A 25,629-nucleotide genomic window follows, 5' to 3' on the forward strand; every position below is an offset into this window, starting at 1 on the left:
TATACCACTGTCCCCAAAAGCCCCTTTCTTCTTCCCTTCCAGATGCTGAATTTTCACTTATGGGTTCCTTAGAGCCAGTACCCAGCTGTATTTACATCTTATTTACATATATTTTTATCACTGACAGGAACCACAGAATTACACTTGGAGTGTGGGGGTGGGGTGCAGATGCTTTCTTAGTCTTTGGTGACAGACAGCACGGGCAGGAGATGCAGTGGGAAGCAGCCTGTCTACTGTTCTTCCCCCAGTATACACACAAGAGTCCTTCCCTTAAGCCTGCCTCAGTTTTCTGCCAGGAAAAGTAGTTGGACCCATCAGCTTCAGGACTGAAGTGAAGATTTGGTGCCTCCCAGTTACAGCCTCTCTGATGGCCACCAAGCCCCTCAAACGTTCTTGGGAGCACATTTCTAAGCAGATATTAGTCTTCGGCAGAAGGCACTTAAACCCCTGGTCTCCCAGGTGAAACTCAGCTTTAAAGCTGGGAGGTCCCCAGGGGCCTCCCTACCTCTAGGGCAGGATTCCTCATGGGCATCCCCTCCCCCTCCTTCCATCCCTTTCTAGCAGTCTCTTGCCTGAATCTGGGTCCTTCCAGGGAGCCTAAGAGCCCCTCCCTCACACACCAGACCACCCCCAGCCCTGTAGTCTAAGAAACCCAGATTGCATGGGTGGAGGTTCCCAGTGCCAGGAATCACAGCGACATTCTTGGAGAATGGGAGCCTAGTGGGTTCCTAGCCAGCAAAGGGGTGCTGATTAATAGATCAATGTCAACTTCCTGACTTGCCAAAGGGCTCTGTCCTCTGCCCTGGCTTGTTCAACATACTTATCAGTAATGAGGCTGAGGTGTAGGAGGGACACACAAGGGGGTGGGGCGAAAGAAGAGCAAAGACACCAAACTGACTTTATACGTATGTCAGAACTAGGAAGGGAACTTTTCTCTTGGGCTACTGTCCTCAACAGTGGCCCCACATTAATAACAAACATTAATAATAATTCAATCCAGGAAACGTCAACCATTGAAGGCAAAGAGTTCAGCTTTGTTAGCAGTAGAATGTGATCGTCCTCAGAAGACACCAGTACTTTTGAGTGCATTCACAGAAATACAGAGTTTAGATCCAAGGAGACGAAGGTTCTGGATTACTCCACACTAATCAGACACCAAGAGAAATGTCAGGTTCTCCTTTATGCCTATACCATCGCATATCTAGAGGACATCAATGACTCTAATAAAAGTCCACTGGATAGGAACACAAGGACTGCTCTTTTAGTTTAGATGACAAAGATGGAGGTGCATAATCACACATGTGAAGATGGCCTTGGGAAAGTGAGGCAGGTCTCCACCTTCCACCACCTCCTGTCCCTGCCCAATATCTATAAACCCCTGGGACCCTGGGCCCAGTCCCAGTCCCCACTGACTGCCCAAGAGGCAGAGAAAGCCAGGAGCAGCTATTACGAAGGGGACAATCTTGTAACATGGCCAGGACTGTGGGCAGTGGCCTCTGGGGAGTATGCTAGTCACACCACAAGCTGACCTTTAGCCAGGCTGGATGCTGGACAGAAGGGAGGTGAGATGGTCCAGATGGTGGCTGGACACTTGGCTGGCACATGCTGTCCCAAGTAAACCATTGCATTAACAAACTGTCCTCTCATCTTCAGGGCTTCCACTGGTCCCCTCTCAGTAGCCCTGTGGGAATTAGCCCTGACAGGATACCTTTGTCCAAAGTCTGAGGTTACCCACGACCACCAGCCCAAGCCCTTGGTGACTTTCCTTCCTCCTCCCCTTCCCCACCCCTTCCTCCCCTCCTCCTCCTCCTCTTCCTCCTCCTCCTCCTTTTTCTCCTCCCTCTGTTCCCACCCAGTTTCTCTCTGGCGGCTTACATCACCTTCACCCTTCTCATTACCATGCATCTTCCCCCTCATCCTACCTTTCCTGTCTCAATGTGACTCTCATCCCTCCAGGGTCCTACTCAAGACCTTGCTCCAAGCTGGCTGTCCAAAGCTGCTGCAGGTTTTAGTAAGATCTCACTTTTGGGACTGGGGAAAAGTTGGCGATTTCCCTCCTGAGGACTTTGTTTGGGTCTATCCTACACAGAACAAGTAGCCACATTCTTGCACCTTGAACTAGGATGCCGGTCCTCCTGACATGAGAGATTCAAGGAAACCTGGCCCTGGCCTGACCCTGGAGGGCAGAGCCCTGGCTTGGATATTGTATGAACTTCCTCTGAAGCCTATCTACCTATTTAGGGGCTGTGTGGCTCCAGGCAGGTTATTCAAGTGCTCTGAGCACTGACTGCAGGGTCTGGAGTGAAACAATCCTCTCCTTTCACAGACTCCCTCACCCTGGGACCATGATTCCTCCATCTATCTATCAGTCTATCTGTCTGTCTGTCTATCCATCATCTGTCTATCTATGTATCTATCATTTATCTATGTGTCTGTCTGTCTATCCATCATCTGTCTACCTATGTATCTATCATTTATCTATGTGTCTGTCTGTCTATCCATCATCTGTCTACCTATGTATCTATCATTTACCTATGTGTCTGTCTGTCTATCCATCATCTGTCTGTCTGTCTGTCTGTCTGTCTACCCATCATCTGTCTATGTATCTATCATTTATCTATGTATCTGTCTGTCTATCTATCTCTTTGACCCTGTTAATGAGTGCTCAAATGTACCAAGTGCTTTTCAGATGTCTGACTTCATGGCTACTCATCATTCTAAGTCCCTCAATGGCTCTATGGGCCCTGGGCATGACAGTAACCAGCTATCCAAGGGAGGCTGAGACAGGAGGATCATGAATCCGAACCCAAGCTAGGCTACATAATGAGACCCAACAACACCATCCAAGTGGCAAGGACCTCAGGGACTGACTGGCTGGTACATATCCTGTCCACTGTAGGACTCTCCTTGGCCCAGCAGAAGATCGCACAGCCTCCTCTTGCCCACAGAATCCAAGCCCATCCTGTATGCCTACTGTGGCTCCCAGGGATACAAACCGTGGAATTTGGGTGCCTCCTCAAGTCCTTGTTCTGTTCTACAGAAAAATATCTTCACCAGAAACCACACCTAAGCACACACATGCACACTGTCTCCAAGGAGAGTTGCAGCAAGCACAGGCTGGGTACCCCCTCTCAGCTTTCTTAATCTCTGGATCTTCCCACACTCCAATGCTCTACTATCCCTCTGGTTTGAACCTGCTCCAGTTGGCCCTTGTTCATTCATTCATTCATTCATTCATTCATCCATTCATTCATTCATCACAGGCTCTGAGAGTTACTCGTGGAAGGTCAAGCCACCAAGCAAAGCCAGAGAGAACCATTGTCTTGAAAGCACACTTGGTCTTAAAGGCAGGAGACCCTGGAGAGACAGACACACAGAAACCAAGCCACACCCGTAGCACAAACGGTGGGAAGCAGAAAATATCCTGTGGTGGACGGGTCCCTAAGATCAAGAAGCCCCTCTGACCTGTACGCTAGCATACAGTCGCCAGAGACAGAAACTAACATGAACTCGCTCATGCTTTAATCTGACTCTCCTCCCCTGATGTGGGTACTGGCCTAACCTCAGCACACACAGCTGAGGGACTCGCTGAGAGCTGAAGCCATTTGCCCAAAGTCAGTAACCATGACCTCCAAACAGACAAGGGAAGCAGGACTTGACTTCTCAGACCAAACTCTCAATCTGGCACCATACAATCTTAAAGGTGTTGGAGGGAGCATTAAGATACAGTTCCCATATGAATTTTCACAATACACAGGCATGCTATGCACATACATACACAAGTGTGTGTGCACACTCACAGGAAGCAATGGTCATCCTGGCAATGCCCAGACTTTAGACTCGCAGTTTTCTCTTCCATATGGAGAAGCTGATGTCACCTTTGCACATTTGACTTTTACTCTCGTGAGCTTAAAGGAGGCTAGCAGGAGAACGGGACAGAGAGCACCTCCTCCCCGCAGGAGGAATATGGCTCTTAGAACAATTGCTTGGAATATGGCTCTTCGTGTCACCAATAAGACCAACGATGGGGCAATAGGGTCCCCAAAGCCTAGAAGATGTTCATCAAGCTCACCCCAAGGCCACACAATCAGGATTCAGGCCTACCCTACCACTATCAGAGGAAGTTGAAATTGAAGCTCAGAGAAAATGACTAAGGAGTCCTAGTGAACCCTAGGAGGGAGCATTCTCCTGGCCTCTGTCTGAAGATGGGGTGTAATGGGTCCAGAAGCCTCAAAACCATGAGGGACAGTGCAGTTCATAGATAAAGGATTCAGGGGCCCCAGGATCAGCACATGCCTGCTTTCTTGCAAGAGAACCAGAGTGCAGCTGGGCAGAAGAGGCAAGTGGGCAGCAGCTGGAGCCCCTCCTCTGGGTGCTCCTCCCCAGGGGTCCTGTGGGTGACTGCTTCTTGGAACATTGTGTTCGGGCTGTGAGTCTTGGCTGGAGTAGTCTCCCCTGGCCTGTCTCCAGCTGCCTGTTTAATAATGTACAACCAACCAGCCATTAACTGCACATTTCAAAAAAAAAAAAAAAAAAGTCGGTGATTGTTTTTGTTGTTGGTTTTGGTTTTGGGGGGGTGTTTTGTTTTATCCCCCCTTCTTCTGAATAGTTGGTAGTGATTTGAAAAACATGTTTCCAGGGAAGGACTGGCCTCCAGGGCCGTTGCAGACCTCACCTGCCTCGGCTTCTGCCGCACTGGCCCACTGTGCCTAGGTGCCAAAGTACCTGCTCCACCTCCACAGTGCTGGTGGCACCCTGGCCTGCTCCCTGGAGACAGAACGTGGAAGTTCTGGCAGGGCTGAGCCAGGACAAAGGAGCTGGACTCTGAGGGGGGCCCAGTGCTTCCGAGGAATTCCAGAACTGTCTGGTCAGAGTTGGGAGTAGAAGGCGGGAGTTGGCAGCCCTGCCAGGTGTGAAGAGCTAGATGACCAATTCTTGTTGCCTGGCCTAGGAGAAGCAGAGATACTGGGGCCTCCTCCCTTGGTCCTTCTCCTGGGCACCAGCCCTGTTCTCTATTTGAGTTGTTACCCACAGTGGATCCAGGACTAGAAGAAGGATAGTTAGAGCCAGAACCAAAGCACTGGGGGAAGCAGTATGCTGCCCAAGAAGGTTCTAGGCTTGTTGCAACCTAGGAGAGAGCCTGCTAAGCTTTCCTTACTTCCCCAGGCTAGCAAGGTGCTGCCACTTTGTAACCTGAGCAGGGTTTGGGGCAGAGGGGGGGTGGGGAACAGCATGGTGCAGAGCATTGAGGAGTAGAGCCAGGTTCTTGGAGTATTCTCTGGTCCCCTGACAACCCTCTGCCACTATACCTCAGCCCTTCATCGGACCTTTGATTCCTTGCTATAAGCAAGGGTTCCTTACCCTGCCTAGGAATCCCAGCCAGGAGGTGGAAGCCAGAAAGTAAAATCCAGATGGAGTGGTGACAGAGGTCGTGATGATGATGGAGATGGTGGTGGAGATGGAAGGAGTGATGAACATGATGGTGGAGATGATGGCGATGTAGGTGGTGGTGGTGGCGATGGAGGAGATATAGGTTATAGTGGTGATGACTGAGATGATGGAGATGGGAATGGAGGTGGTGATGGAGATGATGCTGATGGAGGTGGTGGAGATGGGAATGGTAGAGTTGGAGATGGTGGAGATGGAGGTGGTGAAGATGGAGGTGGAGATGGTAGTGATGAAGATGGTAGTCACAGATAGTGGTGGCGGTGGTAATGTGGCATCATTCTGAAGTATTGGGTGTAGACTTTTCCCAGTCAATCTAGCAAGAACCGTGACCATCAGCACCATACAGAGGAGGGAAGTGAGCATGGGCAGGTGAACTCACTCACCAATGTCGTAAGCTGGTGTGTGGCAGAGACAGGCTTTAAAGAAGAGTGACAGCAGGGTGCAGGGCGCTTCTGCTTTACTTTGGTTTTTGTTTTGTTTTGTTTTGTTTTGTTTTGTTTTGTTTTGTTTTGTCTGACTGTCGTGTAGCCTAGATTAGCCTTGAACTCACTTTTCTGGCTGAGGATGGATAACCTTGGACAGCTAATCAAGCCTCTTCTCACTAGGTCCCTGGGAGCCCCCAAGTGGTCTCTCTCTCTCTCTCTCTCTCTCTCTCTCTCTCTCTCTCTCTCTCTCTCTCTCTCACACACACACACACACACACACACACTCATGTGGCATTCATACAAGCGTAAGTACCCACACATACTACATACAGCCCACACATTGAAACTCACATACACACATGCCTGCACATGGTAAAACATGCTCACATACATGTACATAATCATGCATAAAGGCCCCCAAAAGAGCCACAATGGCAGACATGCCCTCACAGGCCCATGTGTGCACAGACACATACACAAAAGCCATACACACATGCAAACCCAACCTCACACTCCACCCCTACACACACACTCACCGACACGCAAACATGCCTGAGAGTCTTATCCACGGTGGCTGGCCAGGCGCAAGCACCCACGGGCTGTCTGGGCAGGCAGAGTTGGACAGGTGTCCAACATGCCCCCGGGGGGTTATTCCTAGGCGAGAAGGCTGCTGGCTAATAATACTACAGTGCATTCCTAGCCGAGATAAGCAGCCCCAAGCATCCCCGGCACGTCCCAGCCTCGGTGTCTCACCCCTGTGGATTCCACCCACCCGCAGCGCTGTCCCGGGACTGCACAGAAGTCGGCGCCTGGACACAGACACTTGGCAGGGGCCTGCCACGAATCCTCTTGACTTTTCCCTCACCAGGGTCCCTATGGCTGCCCAGGATCAGTTCCTTTCAGAGACACGCATACCATCCATGCAGGCAAGGCGAGAGCTAAGGGAGCCATTCTGTCCCTCACAGACAACTGACACCCTATTATACCACCTCCAGTGCCAGGCCACAGCCTGGACTCAAAAAGACTATAGGAGCCACTTCCAGATGGGTTTGTAGTATTTATTCCATGGCCTCCTCACCATAGTCTAACACCAGCGTTGTTATTCCTGAGGTGACGGTGAAGGAAGAGACACAGACTTTCCCCAGCCCTTCCAGCTCCTCAGCCTGGTCTCCTCCATGGCCTCAGACTTCCCTTTCTCCAGGCCATTCTTGATAGACTGGGCAGGTGAGGGTCAATACTCCTTCTGGTTAAATAAAAACTATCTCTTATAGGAATTGGTGTTCAGCCGTGCAGCCCCTTATGGACGATGGCTAATCAAGTATCAATCATTGGAGACTTGTTTGGGGGGGGGGGCAGGGAGGGCAGTCTTTGCAGTTGCCTCAAGGTAAAAGGGTGTTCCCAGACTAGAGCACAGAAGGACATAACCCTCACCCCACCCTATCTCACCTCACAAGCCCCAGAATCACAAAGAGTCTGGAGGGACCAAAGACAGGGGCTCCTCCATCCACAAGAACAAGAGAGAGGGGACCAGACAAAAATCTGGGCCCTGGGGAATGAGACAGAGTTTAGGGGTGCCATGAACCCCAAGGAACACAACGGGAATGGGATGATAGAAGCACAGAAATCAATAAGAGGAAAAATGGCAACCATCTAAGGATGACAAAGGGACCAGCCAGACCTAAGGAGGAGATGTGAGGAGAGGGGTTGGAGAGATGGCTCAGTGGTTAAGAGGTCCTGAGTTCAATTCCCAGCAACCACATGGTGGCTCACAACGATCTGTAATGTTATCTGATGCCTTCTTCTGGTATGTCTGAAGAAAGCAATGGTATACATAAGATAAATAAATAAATATTTAAGAGAGAGAAGACAGAGAGAGAAGTGAGAAGAGAATGGAGTCTTGGATCTATGGATGAGCATTTGTGGGTCCCTGTGACTCTCAAGCAGTCTCCCCTACCACTCACCCTATTCTGAGGCTGCTCTTCTAAAATCTGAACAATTCTGTGTGTGTGTGTGTGTGTGTGTGTGTGTGTGTGTGAGAGAGAGAGAGAGAGAGAGAGAGAGAGAGAGAGAGAGAGAGAGAAAGAGTGAGAGAAACAGAGATACTTAAATATCAATCACCGCTCCTGGTAACAGAGTTATTGGATCTATAGACTTCTCAGATAAGGACAGCAGGGCAGAGAAGGATGCCAGCTTCATCAACATTATCCAGGATCCTGGGAGTGGGATGAGGACCTGAACACACTCATGTCCTATGTTTCCCAAAACAAAACCATTCTGGCTAGTGGTACTAAGAAGATGTGTCCTAGGCAAGGAAAAGAAAGGATGGAAGCAGGCTGCGGGTCCCCTGGAGGGTGACTCTCCTGGCTCTGAGGATGGCCCACTGGGGGAAAGGAGGACTAGAGTGTCTCCCTGGCATGTGAGCAACAACCAGGCTGGGAGAGCAGGGGCAGGGCTGGCAGTGAACCTGCAGGGGAGCAGGGCACCATGGAAACACAGCTCAGAGGTGGGCTTCTCACTCCATCCCCCCCCCTTAGCCAGGCCCATACCCTGCACAGCAGCTGGCTGTGCTTCTCAGAGCTGAGTGACCCATGGCCAGCCCCTCCACCACTGCCCACTGGCCATGCTCTGAGCAACATCCTTACATGGACATCTCGAGGACTGATGCTCATTGGGTGAGCATCCAAAGCAGCAGGAACTTCCCCTCCCTGCCGACTCTCCCCAAGATGCTGTTCTACCCCCACTCCTACTCCTCAAGGCAGCACAACCAAGGCCAGACATAGACTCCTGATTTCACCGTTTGAGAGTCTGCAGGGAGGAAGGCTTGGAGGACAGCTGGAATTAGGGACCTGTAGAAGAAAGTGATCACACCTCATCAATTGATTGGCAAGTAGTTAAAGGTGATAACACAGGTTAGCCTTGCAGCTGACCTAGGTTCCAGAAAGCATCCTTTCCAAGTCCTTCTGCCTGACCCAGAGCAACTGAGAGAGACAAGACGCTTTTAAGATAATCAGTGAAAATTGAACACAGACCCGGTAGAAGCTGATCTCAAGAAAGTATTATTAACGATGTTAACTGGGCTAATGGTATTACCACAATGTTAAAATAAAAGGTCCTTATCTGTTAACAACACACACAGAAGTATTAAAGATGATATCATGTCTGGGGCTTGCTTTAAAAACACACTCCAGCCAAAAGTAAACAAATAAATGCAGGGAGCAGAGGGTTGGGGAAGAGAAGAAATAAAAACAGCACAAAACCAATGGTTGCTGAGCAGAGAGACCAGGGGTCGTTGTAAGAGTCTTGCTCCATGTGTATATGGTTTAAATCCCCCACTTTAAAAAGGGGGAATGGAGTTGGAGGCTGGGGTGCATATTACTTGGAAGAGTGCTTGCCTAGCGTACATGAACCTCTGGGTTCAATCCCCAACCCCGGATAAACTGGCCATGATCCCAGCACCCTGGAAGTGGAGGCAGGAAGACCAAGGATGCAAAAAGTACATGAGATCCTGTTTCAAAAACAACAATAACAAAAGAAACTCTCTCTTTCTCTCTCTCTTTCTCTCTCTCTCTCTCTCTCTCTCTCTCTCTCTCTCTCTCACACACACACACATACACACACACACACACACACACATGTAATTGTTTACACATGTAACAAGTTTACGAATCCTATCCCTCAGAATAAGTGAAAATTAACAAGCCTTTTACACACACAGCACTGATACCAGTGTGCAACAGCCAAGTTCTGTGGGGAGAGAGATATGCGTGGCTATCGTTGGGACACCCACAAACTCTCTTGAGATCCCCATGTGGGACATCTATACACAAACAGACCACCTCTACCTAAGCCCTCACCTGCACCCTGAACATGCAAGCATATGGCTTCCCCAGGGCCATGAGCCACATAGAGGAGGCCAGAGGGTGGGCAGCCACAAGGAAAATGAGGAGGCAACTAGAATCCCCACCGCCATTTCTCCAGAGCAGCTCTGCCCCAGCTCTCCATCTCCAGTCCCCAAACCTCTCTGGAAGAAAGATGCCATTGTAACCATTTCACAGAGGGGAAGGTTTAGTGGAGGGAGGTGCTGGGGCCTAGGCAGCAGCAAAGCTAGAATTTGAACTTGTCTCTCCCATGTCTAAGGAATCTTTCAGACAAGCCAGAGATTAGTGTAGCAAGAGTCAGATACCCAGAGCGGGACTGGAGCAAGGATGGCTTCAGAAAGATGACAGACAGGAAGTGACCTGTGGGAGGCAGACAAGGAACAGAAAGACAGAAGGACCGGACCATACAGGCTGGGGGAGTCTAGAAAGCTACCACTCACATGGGGAAAGTCAGCAGAAAGGGGAAGATCAGGAAGAGAACTGAAAGTTAGGAAGAAAATTTGTGCTTAGAGCCAGAAATAGGCACCAACTCAGTGTGAGAACTGGTTCCCAGATGCTCCCAGAAGTGCTAGGTGTTAGTCAGATGTGCCCAGTTAGCATGCAGGAGAACCCAGTGTCCTACATCTGATGGGGAAGTGTTGATAAAGGGTGTTTTCTCTTGCACTCAAAGGCACCAGACACATCCTGACACTCGCCTAGGCTCCAGTTGGGGTGGGACCACAAGGATGTCCCATGGCTCTCAGCCCTGACAGAGCTCACCCTTCTCTCCTGACATCCAATGCCCAAGGGTCACCAGGCTAAGAGAGTCTGGTTCCCATCTTAGCATCTTCTCTCAGGTCTGTGGGTCCTGAGTGTGGGTTGACCTAGACTGAAGTCAAGCTGAGGCATGTGACATGAGCATCGCCGAGGTCCTGTCACCACCCACTTCTTAGCTGTGGTACTGGACAGGCAGCTGTACTTCTCAGACCCTCAGAGACCCTTCCTCCTCACTGGATCTTTCCCGTTCACGCTAAAACTGGAATAGTATTTTTAAAAAATAGCAACTTTTCTCACGGGAGTATTTCGAGAATTTCTTGACAGGATCTATAGAAAGTGGTTAATGCGAAACTTGGTGCCTGGTTGCTTAATAAATAATAAGCATATCTATTATTACTACGATTGGTTTTCAGATCTGGGCCCTTTAGCACTCAGGCCTCTGCAAAGACTGGCTGAGTAGATCCAGAAGGGTAGGCAGCAGCCTCAGACAGGACCAAGGAGGCAGCTAGATGCTCTGAGGGTGGAGGGCTGCCCTGGCCTCCTCAGCTCCAGGAATGTGAGGCGGCTGGTGGAGGGGTGGGGGGGACATGCCTGGACGCTGAGGTCAGGCAGTGTGTGTTTTTATCGTCATCCTCACGTGTGAGCTAGGGAGGAGGGGGGAGGGGGACAAGAGAAGCAGCCGCAGGGAGCACTGTGCATTACCACTCTGTCTAGCCCCCATCCAACCCTGCACCCTACATTGAGGTCCGAGGGCCCCACCAGACCTCTTCGGCCTCCCTGTTTGGGAGGTTGCAGCTTACACACACACACACACACACACACACACACACACACACACACACACACACCATTCACCAGGCTCTTCACAGTAGCCCAGCTCAACAGGCAAGATTTCCCTTGTCCCTGCTTAACAGATAAGAAAACAAGAAGCTGGTACAGTCGAGCCTGCAGCCCAGAGATGCTCACAGACCGGACTCCCATCTCCCAGTCACCAGCCCTGAGTCTGGGCTCACAGAAGAACATAGGAGTGGAAATAATAGATGCCTGCTCTGTGGGCAGAGCAGGCCTCCCATGCTGTTCTACCCAAGGTCAAGAGCAGCCAGCAAGGACTCCAGGGTTCTCCATTCAGCCTGTCACTGCCCCTAAGTCACACTTATCACCAGTGCAGAGTGGCCTAACTCTTCCTCGGTCTCCACTCCCAACACTCTGGAGATCTCATTGAAGAGGACCCAGCAGTACCTCCTTTGCCTTGGGGTCCCCTCAGCCTCCTCCCATAGGAAGGTCTGCCTCAGAGCTAAGACAACTCCCTCTTGTCCACTTAGAGTGCCCTCGTGAAGAGTAAAAGAACCACCAGGTTACTCTTGGTGATAAAAATCACCGGGTGACTCCTCTGTGTGACCATTTCTGATGTCTATCCCTCTCCTATACCTCTAACCACTCAAAGCCTCAGTCTCCTCTTACATGAAAGGCCACTGGCCCACAGTAAGGTAGCAAGATGCTGTTACTATTTGATGTGTAATGTCCCCACAAGCTCGGTGTTTTGGCCTTGTTCTCAGCTTGTGAGGTTGTTGGGAGCGGGGGTGGGGATTCTCATGCTGGTGAGGCAAGGTGGGAGAGTGGGTCACTAGGAGTGTGGCTTTTAAGGCTAAACCCCTGGTTTCTGCCTTGCTCTCCGCTTCTTTGCCTACTATAATGTGAATAGCCTTCTGCCGCACAACACTACTGGCAAAAACTAATTTGTTCCAACTAATTTGTTACACCTTCCCAGTCATAATGTATTGAAACCCTCTAAAAACCATGAGCCAAAATGGAATGTTCTTGCTTTGTGTTATTTCACTCAGGTGCTGTGGCCCCAGCAACATGAAAGTAACCAATACAGAAATCAAAGTCCTATGGGAGGGGTGATTAGATATATTTAAAGTTCTTCCCTTACATAGCACAGCGTCTCTTTCTCCCAAGTTCCCATGGTACCATTCTAGCCTTTGGGAAAATCAGGCCCCTGAAGAACTGCAGGGAGCTCTGTCCAGTCAGAAGGGCAGCTGGCTCTCCCACTAGTTCACACCCCAGAAGGTCCCTCTGGTTCTCTAGGTCACATCCACCACCACCTCAGCGTCTTCCTCAAGTTACACTTACATATCCACACAGTCACCTGCCACATGACCACAATTCCTGCCGGGGATCCGTGGTAAACCACCTCGGTCTCTCTGCTTGGTCTCTCTGGTCCCAAGCTGATCAGACCAGAAAGAGGAACTGACAGACTACTTCAGCCCTCATGGGAAAGAAGGGCAGTATAGCTGTGTCCCCAGAAAGAAAGACAGTTATTCCAACTTGGGGTTGTCCCTTCCCAAAGCTGGAAGCAGCTGAAAATCTACCCTGTGAGGGGACACTGTCACTCCCCTTCAAACATGGCCATGAAAATCCCGCTGACTCCACACATGCCAATTATCAGCAGGATTTCTCACATTCTAGGGATGAAAGGAAGGACTGGCTATGCCCAGATCCCATCTAGAAGCCTAGGCACACTAGACCTGAATTCCTTATTTCTTTCCCAATTTGGCCCTGTACCCTGATCCCTTCCACTCTTGGTGACACAAAACAGCTCGGTTTCCTTAGAGCAAGGTGAGTATGTACAATGGTGAGTTCTACACCACCATGGCAGGCTGTTCCCAGGGAGTGAATCAAACACAATCTGGGCAGTACTGTGATGCACGTTATAGATATGAGTGGAACCTACAACCAGATACCTCGTAAGATGCAAAAGATGCATGTGTCTTTGCAATCGCGTGGCTGGCTCTCCTCTAGTCTGTTGAAGGATTCAGGCGTAAACACTAAGATGTTCTGGGAATAAAAGCTCTGCCTCCTGAACAGAGCGCAGCAGCCTTGTCTGAGTTGGCAGCCCATTGGCTGGCCTCACATGCCCCGCGCTTGCCAGCCTGCAGTCCTGGGAAGTCTGTACCTAATAAGCTCCTCAACAGACAGGGCACATTCGGCTTTCTTGGGTGTTCTGACTCCATAAACAGGCAAGCACTGAGGATCACACCCGCTCAGCGAGGCTCCCATACCACAGGGAAAGCATGCAACCCCAGATTACAGCCCACAGGGTGAAGGCCTTATGGTCAAATAAGATGACCATGTTGAGAAACAGCCAGGGAATAAGCAGCAGCTCTGTACAAGTAACAGGCATGCAATTCACAATCGAGCCATACCGAGGCGCATCTTCCGAGTAACTGGCCAGCCCTCCTCTGACACAGCTGAAGCCATGAACAACAATACAGATGGAAGAGCTTTGCCAGGCTAGGGGATCGAGGAGACATGAAGCCTGTTGCATTGTGGAGTCTCTGTCTGGATTCCAGGGCAGCCATGGGAACGCTGGCTGAACCCTACTCAGGTCTGTCTGGTAGCATCTAGTAGTATCTAGTATTCTCTGATAGTATCAGATCAGTGCAGCCTCTGTTTTGACGTCCGTGGTCCAGTTGGGTACGACTTTAACATGGCATAGTGAAAGTCATAGGGAAATTCTGAAACCCTTTCACATTTTTTTTTTTTGTAAATCTGAAATCCCCTGAAAAATTAAAGTTAAAAAAAAAAAGTAGGTAGGGAGCGGGGCCTAGAAATATGGCTCAGTCAGCAAGTACAAGGGCCTCATTTCAATCTCCAAAGCCCACATAAAAGTGTCCAGGTGAGGTCCAGGCCAGTGAGTTATCCTGTCTGAAGGAGAGTGTTCCTGAGGGTGACATCTGAGGTTGTCCTGTGGTCACTACATACGCATGCACACACACACAGTTTTCTAAAAACATGGACCCAGACTAGGGTTACAATAACCAGAGGACAAGGATCAAGTCTGTAGAGGGAAAGAACTCCATCTAAGAAGCACCCCACAAAGCCCTAAGGCACCCCAAAGGAGAGGTCAGACATATATGCTACCCAGGGAGCATAGCAAACACAGCTGGCCTGAGGATTTAAGTAACACAGGTATTTCTGAGCTGGGATCCTCAGACAGGCCAAATCAGCATCCCGTGAATAGCCACCATAGTTACACATCACTGGCTACAGCACACCACGCATTGCAGAACACACTCTGCACCTCGCTGACTTCATCCACACCAAGATCCTTGCCAGCAGACAGGTTCATCACTGAGAACCAAATGACTGCAGAAATGGCCCAAGGCCACTTCTTTGTCAATGGAGGCAGGAAATAAACCAGCATTGACTCTAACCCCCCAGATCGGCAAACAAGAGACCAATTGCGGTCAATCCAGCCTTCCTCTTAAAGACACAGCTGCTAAGAGCTCACCACCTTATAAGACCCAGTGCCATCATTCCTGGGAAGACAAGGAGTCTTAGGCAGAAAATGAGGACAGTCTGCAGCCTCTGCCTCAGACTCCGCTTTCAGCAGAGTGATGTCAAGAGTCACCGGCATTTACCTACTCTTCTAAGCATCTCTATGTGTATCAATTCATTTGAGTCTCACCGTAACACATGAGGGAAGACAGATTGAGAATTCAAATCACAAACAGGCCCCAAATCCCAGCTAGTAAAGCCAAGACTTGAGGTCAGATCAGAGTCTACAAAAGCCCCCTCAATCCTAAATTCAAATCTGGGGACCTCATGCTAATCTCACTGGCCATGAGAACACAGTTAACTTCCCTGCCCACTTCCTTGGCCTCCCCAGTGGGCACATCCACGTCCATTACCCAGAAGTCCTGAGGGTTGGGTTCTGTGGATCCCATGGGCTCAAGGACACAGGATCTCTGTAACTGTGCCTGGTGGCAGAACCCAATCCCTGTGAGTTTTCATGGACAGGAAGAGGCTTTTGGCTGCCCCTCCCATCATTCATGACCCAGGAGTGACCTGCCCCCTGCTGTGCTCCACAGAACCTGGCTAGAACCCAGCCACCTCTGGGCACCCTCGCTTGGGTGCTCGGGCCAGGGCCAGTGGGGACAGGCCAGGGTGTTAATCTGTGACTCGCTCTGTGCCCAAGTAATACACACCCCTCTCCTCCTAATGGCCCCCCACGGACATCCACCCACCTGCTCACTGCTGGGGACAGCTAGCCAAGTCATACATCAGCCAGACATCAGCACCCCCTGAGAGTTCTCAGCAGGGTGGAACTAAAAGGAAGACCAACCAGGAAGGAAGGCTGGCCGGTCAGCAGGTGGCTGCAGCAGGTATGTAGGGTGTCATTCTGTAGAGCTACCCTCAATTGACACTGTGGATCTCCTGGGGCTTTGAACCCTGATGTTATTATTGAGACACTTTGTACCTCATAATCCTAGGATGTCAGAATATTAGATAAAGAGTCATTGAATGAGCAAGGGTCTATATCATATACCAGGACTGTGCCTGCAAGTTGCCTAATCCTTACACCAGCCTAGCACGGTCAGCATGGCAGCAAGATCAACATCACCACGTTCCACGTGTACACTGATAAGGACTAAAGCTGGAGCCTTGCAAGTCCTAAGTAAGCACCCACGTTCACACTAAGGTACACCCCACCTCTTCTCTTTCCTTTTTCTTTATAAGTCTAATAAGGTGACCTTGAACTCATCCTGTAGCCAAGGCTGGCTTGAACTCTCAGTATCCTGCCTTAGCTTCCTGACTAGCTGTGGTTATGTGATCACAGGCCTGAACTACCAGGCCTGGCTCTGTGCATGCGTGCGTGTGCTCATGTAAATGAAAGAGTTCGGACCCATCAGTGTCTAAAGCCAGGAGCCCCAACCTCACCTACCACCTCTCTTGCTATTGTGTTTGGGGATGGGGGGGGAAATAGGTCAGTGATTTAACACCAAACCTTGGCCTCTAGGCAAAGCCTGCCTAGAGCCCCCTGGGCCTCAGGTTATATCTCAGGGCACAGAGCACCAACTGCTTCTCTCAGCTCCAGTGGTGCCCCATCAGGCAGGGCACTATGAGTGCCAGCTGCCTACTTACCATGCCCAGGGAATGGAGGCCCACCAAAAACCTCCGGAGACTGGTGTGGAGTGGGCTCTAAGTACGCTTCTGCCCTCTACCTCCCGCTACACACCTCAACCTTCCCTACACCCCACTGTGGGGCTGTGCTGACCTGTGCTCCCCCAGAAAATTTCCTGTGGCTTGCGCCTCCCATGATTCTCCTCCTCCCTCTTCTTGCCTCCAGTCCTCCATCTCCCATCTCCCTCTGCTCTGTGTCCTCCCTCCCACCCTCTCTGACTTTTGAACTACCATGTGATGTTTACACAGTCCAGAGTCAGAAATGCCTCCCCGCACTGAAAGAAATTAGTGCTTTGGGAATCACAATTAAGAAAAGTGAGAAGTCAGTTGGGGCTCAGTATGACTTTCTCCCCTAACCTTGCCCTTGTGGATGGGGAGGGTATGTTACATGTAATACACTCCAAGCCTATGTTACCTACACACACACACACACACACACACACACACACACACACACACACACGCACACATCTCTGTTTCCTCAGAAAGAACCTGAGAAAGCAGGCAGCAGTAGGAAAGAGAAAACAGAAACAACTTCTTGCAATTCCTTCAGATTACAGAGAGGCGGGGGCCTCTCAAGACCCCGCCTCACCTTGGACCCCTCCCGCAGGCAAAGCAGGTACCCAGTCACTGTGGGCAGTAGACAGTACTTCGGACCCCTCTCCCAGACAAGGTGGAAGGAGACTAGCCAGGGGCTGCTGAGGCTTACAAGAGGGGAGCACTGGACCATAACTTTTCCCTTAGTCGTGGAGTCTAGCCACCAGTGGTACAGACTGCACATGCAACAGAGAGGTCCCCTGTACAGTGAGAGCCGCTGAGCTCTGGAGCCAACACTAGGACCTGCACTGCATGCATCTTCCCTTCCTTTCAGCTGTGTGGCTGCTGCAGGGATTCCTTCCTCAACGCCCCCTCTGAGAGCCTAGCCACACACCTGCTTTATGTGTGTTGGTGCTTCCAGAACGGTAAGTCACTGTGCAAGGACACTCGATAAACGGCATCACAATGGAAAATCCTGTAAAGGTGACGGGGGGAGGGGAAGTGGTTCTTTTAAATAATGAAGGAAACTGATATATCTGCAGCCAGTGTGACCAGAGATTGGGGGAGGAGGAGGAAGAAGAAGGAGGGGAAAGGAAGGAAGGAAGGAAGGAAGGGAGGAAGGAAGGAAGGAAGGAAGGAAGGAAGGAAGGAAGGAAGGAAGGAGAGAGAGAAAGAGAGGGGGGAGGAAGGAAAAGAAAAGAAAAAAGGTGAAAATGACCAGAATCAGAAATGAAAAAAAAAAGACATTGTAAGTGACCCCACAAAAAATAAAAGATAAATAAATAAATAAAGGAACACTACAATGGAATAGACACATTTCTTAGAAACACACAAACTCCCAAATCTGACCCAAAAAGAAATAGAAAGACTGAATAGTCCCTTCAACATATCAATTGAATGAGCAATAAAAACTTTAGGTACAAAGAAAAATCCAGACCCAAAAGGCATAATACATGAATTCTACCAAACATCTAAAGAATAATCAATATCAATGGTCTGCAAACACTTCCAAAAAGATAAGAAAAGCCAGGTACAGTGGCACACATCTGTAACCCCAGTTACTTGGAAGACTGAGATGGTAGAGAGCGGATGGGTGGGTGGGTTGGTGGGTAGGTGAAATTCTCTTGAAGTCTGGGATAGCCTGGGCAACAAAACATTACAAAATCAAAACTATAAAAAGCAGCTACAGAATGCAGAGAAGATGTTTCACTCCGTTCTGAGGCCAGTTTCACCTTGTTACTCAAACTAGACAAAAATACTGTAAGAAAATTAAACAAGAGCCCAATCTCTCATAAATATAGATGCAAAATCCCCATCCAAACACTGAGGGATCTCATCCAATGACATATAAGAAGAGTTATATACCACTGCCAAATGAGATTCATCTCAGGGAGACAAGGCTGTTTCAGTATTTGAAAATCAGTACTTGAGATACTTATCAATAGGCTTCGAGAAGCAGAAGTTGCCTTCTTTGGTCACTTCTTCAGCTTACTTTCTTGAGACAAGTCTCTTACTGAACCTAGCACTTGCCCATTGACTAGACTGGCTGGCCCAGGAGCTGTGCGGATCCATCGGCCTCTATCTCCCAGTGTTGGGGTTAGAAACACACACTATCCTGTCTAGCTTTTACTTGAACAATGACAGTCTGAACTCAGGGCCCCATGTTTGTGTATCAAGCACATTGCTGGCTGAGCTATGCCCCCTGCCTCCTGGTTTGGTTTTCTGAGAACTTATAATCCTCCTGACTCCACCTCCTGGGTTCAATATATTTGACAGGTATCTGTGCAGCTTGATAGCTAAAGAGTTCTGCTTACCCACACACTCTCCATGCTATCAGCTGGCCTCTTCCCCAACCTCCTGTTCCCAGTATCGACTGGGATAGTCCTTATCATTGGAATCCTGCCCATCTATAGAAAACAAATCATCCAATTTGTGTGCACACTTTCTGGGTTTGGTTTCTCTCAGTCAGCACCAAGTCTCTGGGTCTCCTCTATGCCCCTGTGTGGAAGACTCATCCATGCCTTCCTTTGTTTGTTTTGAAAAAGGGCAGCATGGGCTGGAGAAATGGCTCAGTGGTTAAGAGCACTGGCTGCTCTTCCAGAGGTCCTGAGTTCAATTCCCAGCAAACACATGGTGGCTCACAGCCATTTGTAATGGGATCTTATGCCCTCTTCTGGTGTGTCTGAAGACAGCTACAGTGTACATAAAATAATAAATGAATCTTTTTCTTTTTTTTTTTGGTTTTTTGAGACAAGGTTTCTCTGTGTAGCCCTGGCTGTCCTGGAACTCACTTTGTAGACCAGGCTGGCCTCGAACTCAGAAATCCGCCTGCCTCTGCCTCCCAAGTGCTGGGATTAAAGGCGTGCACCACCACTGCCCGGCTAAATGAATCTTTTTTAAAAAGAGAGAGAAAAGAAAAGAAAGAGGACATCATGTAGCCTAAACTGGCCCCAAACTCGCTATGTAAATAAAGATATGCTGAATGCCTGATCCTTCTGCCTCCACCCCCACAGTGCTGAGATCACAAGTATTCACCACTATATCTGGTTTATGAGGCACAGGGGCTAGAATCCAGGGCTTCGTGCATTAGGCAAGCATTCTCCCAACCAAGCCACATCCCCAGCCTAAGTCCATGACTTCTTAAGACCCAGGAATTTGACTCTGCAGACTGGATCACCATTTCTTCACCCATTGTTCACTGCTGCAAAATAGGAGTTTTCCCAGTTTGGGTCTCTCATGGCTTTAATATCTGTATACTCCTCGCCATGCAGAAATGCTTTTATTTCTCTCTGGCAAACACCTCAGAGTGAAACTGCTAGAAAGCCATGCCAAGCTTGACTAAAACCAGCCCTGCCATTGTTGGCCCCTTTTTTAAGAACCCACCACACCATGCAGAGCACAGCCAAGTGTGTGTTAAAGTGGCCAGGTGATTCCAACATCCATACAAGATCTCAAGCCATGACTGCTATGTTCATTAGGTGTCACCTGTAGGCAAACAGTCAAAGCCACACTACAGTGCTGCATGCAATGACCTTGCTCTTCCCTGATGACAGAGAGAAACAAGAGGAGATAGCACGTGTGCAAATGTCTAGTCTTGACATCATCGTCTCAGCCAGCTGTGCTCTCATATCCCCTCCCCCTTACATGAGGTAAGAGACGATAGGAAGAATTAACTAAAGTGAATCAGGATTCATAACTTCTTGAGCTCTATATTTTGAGCTTGGCACTCTATTTGGGTTATCACTCTCAGTATTCGTAAGACCCCCCATGATATAGGTACCATAATAATTGGCATGTTACAGATGAGGAAATGGGTTGAGAGACGTTCAGAAACTTGTCAAAGGTCACACAGTGAGTATTACTGATACAGTCTGGATTGAAACACAGCAGTCTCCAAGGCCAAAGAACTTATACACTCCACCAGGCTCAGAGCCACTGACTGATCCTGGGGCAACAAGCCCCTGCCTCCTGATAGGCTATTCTTGGTTGCTGGGGAATTGGTTCCTCCAACCCTACAGGGAAGGCTGTGAGTATGTTAATGAGGGCCCTAGCATCAAAGGTGTGGCTGCAGTGAAAGTGGGTTTCTTATGGGATTATGTTTTCCTTTGGAGCTTTAACATGAAACTGGAGCCCTCTGCATACCGCATACCGGTGTCTTATAGAGTTTTACTGCTGTGAACAGACACCATGACCAAGGCAACTCTTAAAAAGAACATTTAATTAGGGCTGGCTTACAGGTTCAGTCAATTATCAAGGCAGGAGCATGGCAGCATCCAGGCAAGCATGGTAAGGCAGGAGCTGAGAGCTCTACATCTTCATCTGAAGGTTGCTAGCAGAATACTGACTTCCAGGCAGCTAGAAGGAAGGTCTTAAAGCTCACACCCACAGTGACACACCTACTCCAACAGAGCCACACCTTCTAATAGTGCCACTCCCTGGGCTAAGAATATACAAACCATCACAACCAGGGAGGAGACCAAGTCACTGGTGTGGTCTTTTCCCCTCCTGGGTCTGACCCAAACACAGGAAAAAAACTTGAGTGAAGCAAGCAGGTGAGAAATGTCAGTCGTACAGTGCTGGTGCACCCAGACCCTTCTCCTTTCATAAAACCCCATCTGACCTATAGGGGACCAAGAGTGTTCTTCGAGGAGAAGCCATGAGCTGATCTGGAGCCACAGGACAGCAAGGTTCTGCTTACAATTCCATCAGGGGATCAGGGAATCTGGGTTCAATGTTCTGTAACTCCCTGCAATACCTCTGCAACTCTGTAACTCTAAAACCATAGTTACAATAGCAACACACAAATACAAGAGAGGTTGTAGGGCTGGCGAGATGGCACAGTGGTTAAGAGTGCCGACTGCTCTTCCGAAGGTCCCGAGTTCAAATCCCAGCAACCACATGGTGGCTCACAACCATCCGTAACAGAATCTCTGGAGTGTCTGATCACAACTATCCGTTAAAGAATCCAGAAGATTAAAGAATCTTCCGGAATGTCTGAAAACCGCTACAGTGTACTTACATATAATAAATAAATAAATCTTAAAAAAAAAAAGAGAGAGAGAGAGAGGTTGTAACATGAGAAAGCAGGGAGCAAAGAGAGCAACAGAGAGGAAATCTACCATAGAGGAAATGCAGGGCTGGACAGACGGCTCAGTGGTTAAGAACATTGGCTGAGTTTCTACAGGTTCAAGCCCCAAGGTGGCTCAAAACTGGCTTTGACTCCAGTTCCAAGGGCTCCAACTCCCTCTTCCAGCCTCCAGACAGCAGGCAGGCAAGTAGTGCCCAGACATATGGGCAGGCAAAACACCATACATATAAAAATAAAATTTTAAAAAAGAGTGGGGAGGCAATGCTGGCTGTTTATTTAAAATCCTCAACAGCAGAGGAAAAAAGGGGTGCAGGTAATAACCCCAAGAGGCACAAGGGTGAGGGGCTGTGGGAGAACTGGCATCTACAGGAACTGGAAAAGGAGTTGGCAGGAACCATACTGAGATTCCAGTTCCTTCACTCCCAAATCCTTGTTTCTCTTGCTTGCCTTCATTCTTTGGTCTCCTCTCACCTGGTCAACCCTGGTACAAGCCCACTGTACAGAAATACCAGAGCCCCACTGGACACCCTTGCTAGGTTTCAATGGTGGATATGTAAAATAGGGTTACTGTGGGCCTCACCCACCACCCAGGCTGTGAAAATGAATGGGAGGACCTTGCATGTTGGGGAATCCTATGCAGCAGCTGGTGAGGGAACGTGATAATGTACTCTGCCTCTCAGGCAGCCTCCCGGAACCCCTTAGCCTGACCCTTTTCTCTGGGCAGCTGAGGCCAGCTTCTGATATAGTTTGAATCTCAGTATCCCTCATGGGCCTCTGTTCCCAGGTACACGCCTGCCATCTTAACTACTCTATAAGCTGAGACAGGGGGATGGTAAGTTTAAAGCCAGCCTGGGCTATAACAGAGTTCCAGGTGTACCTTAACAGCCAGTCCTATCTCAAAGAAAAGTAGCAAGAAACTAGGGATGTAGCTCAATAGTTGTGTGCTTGCTTGGCATGTTTGAGGCCCTGAGTTCAATCTCTGATATGGATAGTAGTGGTGGAGACAATGTTGTGGTGGAGACAATGTTGTGGTGGTGACAATGTTGTGGTGGAGACAATGTTGTAGTGGACACAATGTTGTGGTTGAGACAATATTGTGGACACAATGTTGGCCTTCAGCTTCTATGGCTACAGCTGGCCAGCAAGCCTTTCTCCAGCTCCAGACCCTCTGAAACAGGGTGAAACACAAATGGGTTTTTTTTTTCCTGCTTTGATCTTCTAAATTTTGGGAGAGATTCGCTACATTATATTACTGTGTGTCCATGTTCCAGCCTCATCCAAGCATGGGTTCACACTACAGGAACATTCTCGGAGGCACGAATTAAGAACCATCAAGAAAACTCCCCAATGAAGAGAAGGGAGAAAAATGGAAAAAGACACAAAACAAAGGAAAATCCCCACAGTGCTTTCAAGGAACCTTCTCCCACACTTCCTCTACTCAGTAAATGAAGCCACATGTCCCTAGTCACTCTGGCCAAGGACCTATGAGTCAGCCATTCCCTCTCACACCCAGGATCCCACCCACTAGCAAGGCTCTGGACTTTGAAAGGCACCCCAGTCGGCCCCTTGCTCGCCATCCCTGCATGCTTCTGAATGTCATACCAGCAGCCGGGACACCGGATAGCCTTGGGTGATTGCCACTAGCAGCTTCTGAGCCTGCCCTTGGCCCTGCGCAACACAACCTCTCACAGTGGTAACCCAGTCCAGTTTCTAGTGTTCTAAGCTCTCCAGCCTGAGCTTGGCCTTTCTGCAAGCTCACCTCACCCCAGGGCCTTTGCATTTGCTCTTCTTTCTCTTCCTTCAGTACCAGGGACATCTTCTGGGTCCCATGTGACGTAACCCCTCTAAGATCTCATGCTGGGCTAATCCTGCCTGATCCTCTTCTCTGCTGCCTCAGAGAAGTGTCCGGTACATGGAGAGGGCTGGCCAGTTGCTTGGTGAATCCTCTAGAAGCAGGGGATGGAGGAGATGTCCATCAAGCTGATCTAGCTACAAACCCACAGTACAGAACTCAGCTTCCCAACCAGAGGAAGAGGCAGGGCTGCAGCAAGAGCTGTGGTTTGGGGAGACTCTTGCCAGCTGGGTGGAGTACACACCACCAGGAGGTTCCACTTCCTATAGAGGAAAATCCTATGAAAAGCTCCATCTGTATGGAGGCGCCCTGCCCAGCCCCTCCCTTTTCTAGTTGGTCTCCTTGGCTGGGCAATGCCAGATCGATACAGCCTAGGGTACCTGCACCTCCAGCACAGGTGAGAATCTTCAGGCAGGAGGCCACTCCTAAAAGTCAGCTTTGATATCTGTCTGAAACAAGGGACCTCTGTCCATCACATCTTTCTGAGCCACCAACCCCCCCCACACACACACACAAGGAAATGTTCACTGATAGTAAATCGACCACCCAAGACTCTTCATGTGTCTCCTTCATGGGTACTAAAGAGATGGGTACTAACAGAGAAATGCAGATCAGGAGGGAGACACTTCCCAGTGGACAGGGAAGGACAGCCGACGGGGCACAAAGGAACTATACCCACACTTTTTGGTGACTCAGTTTCTCCAACTGTAAAGCAACAGCATCTTCTGGCCGCAGGATTACAAGATTAAAATATGACAGTGCGCATACTGGGCACGCTTTCTGAAGCTTAGGCATTCAGTTCTGCTGAGAAACACCAATACAGGAAGGTGCAGGGAGGAGAAAAGAAGATTTGGAAGGCTCTGGGGTTAAAGATTGAGAACTCTATCCCAGATGAACTGAACAAAGAGGAAAATGGGGGGAAAGGGGAACACATACTACCCCAAAGATAAAGCCAACCCAGACGGATAGCCTGTATCCCTATTGCAAGACACGGGGTCTTTGCAACCAGGAGTTTACAGTCAGGGAGGACTCACAGCATATTCAGGATCTCACAGAAGGGGCAGACCCCTCCCAGACTTGACATTCCATCAAAGGCCCCTTCCCCTCCCAACCAGGCCCCCAATTGCTCCTTGGTACCAGGTTTTTGTTTGGTTTGGTTTGTTTGTTTGAGCACTTCTGGTGCACCTAGCTGAGCACTTAAGAGTCTTTAATTCACCTACACTCACAATGCTTTGGAGTTCTTATTCCCCATATCCTTGGGATGAAGGGGCTTCAGTTAGAGCCTTAGCATGCATAGCATCACTCAACTAACAAAAAAATAAAGCCCGGGGAGGAGGGGGAGGGGGAGGGTACGGCAGGGGGAAGTTAGGCACCACCGCTGTGCCTAACCTCCCTGCTGAAGGCTCCATGGCCCTCTCACCTGGGCTCCTGGAAGAGGTCAAATTTATAAAGCAAGGGCCTGCGAAAGGCAAGGAGGGGGGCGGGGCGGCCTCGACCGTGAGCAGAAGCTGGGGAAGAGCAGGGAGAGTTCTATCTAGTAGGTCTCTATTTACTAGCTCTATCTAGTTAGGTCTAACCGCCCGCGACGGAACTGAGCCACCTGCCAGCAGTTTCCTTCCAGACTCATGACACCCCCACCCCCCCACCTCCCTACACCCCATTACTCCACAAAGCGGACCCACCACCCTCTGCCCAGGCCGAAAAGACGTTTGAACAATCAGGGCCCAGCAATCGCTCCCGTCTTCTTGCCTCAGTTTCCCTCTCCTGCATGGCCCGCCAGGAAGCACTGGAGAAACTAAGCACCCAAAAGGAGAGCTGGCCCATGAAGAATGGGTGGCACCGTGTCAGCCGACTCCACGGCCCCACTCCCACTCTCTGTCAAGCAACGGACCAGGCTACCCCAGGCTGGCTGAGTGGGGCCATGCAGGCAGTGCATGGCGACCCCAGGACCCCCAGCGCCTCCGCGGCCTTGGCCTTCACCTTGACACTCGCTCCGCGCTTTGCATAAACAAAGAGCAGTTATGCCGCCCGCCCTAGACCGCCCCTACCCCGGCCGGCCGGCTGCCCCTTACCTTGGCCTGGCATTTCCGATGACAGGAGAAGCTGCAGACTGTGGGAGCGAGACAGAAAGAAAGTTTTTAGCCGCGAGGTATGAAATGGAAACTCAGGCGCAATCTC

At 49.7% G+C, this 25,629-nt stretch overlaps 1 protein-coding gene across 23 annotated transcripts in view; it reads right to left on the bottom strand.

The window, feature by feature from the left end:
- Tns1 (tensin 1) overlaps nt 1–25,629 on the bottom strand; it is a 214,317-nt gene that overhangs the window by 132,854 nt on the left and 55,834 nt on the right. For all 23 annotated transcript variants that reach the window (NM_001289895.2, NM_027884.4, XM_030252982.1 and 20 more), the window contains one exon: nt 25,524–25,561. In NM_001289895.2, the coding sequence (NP_001276824.1) occupies nt 25,524–25,561 (38 nt within the window). The remainder of the gene's footprint in view (nt 1–25,523; nt 25,562–25,629) is intronic.

The sequence above is a fragment of the Mus musculus genome, chromosome 1 (genome assembly GCF_000001635.26).
Source record: "Mus musculus strain C57BL/6J chromosome 1, GRCm38.p6 C57BL/6J".
Taxonomy (NCBI): domain Eukaryota; kingdom Metazoa; phylum Chordata; class Mammalia; order Rodentia; family Muridae; genus Mus; species Mus musculus.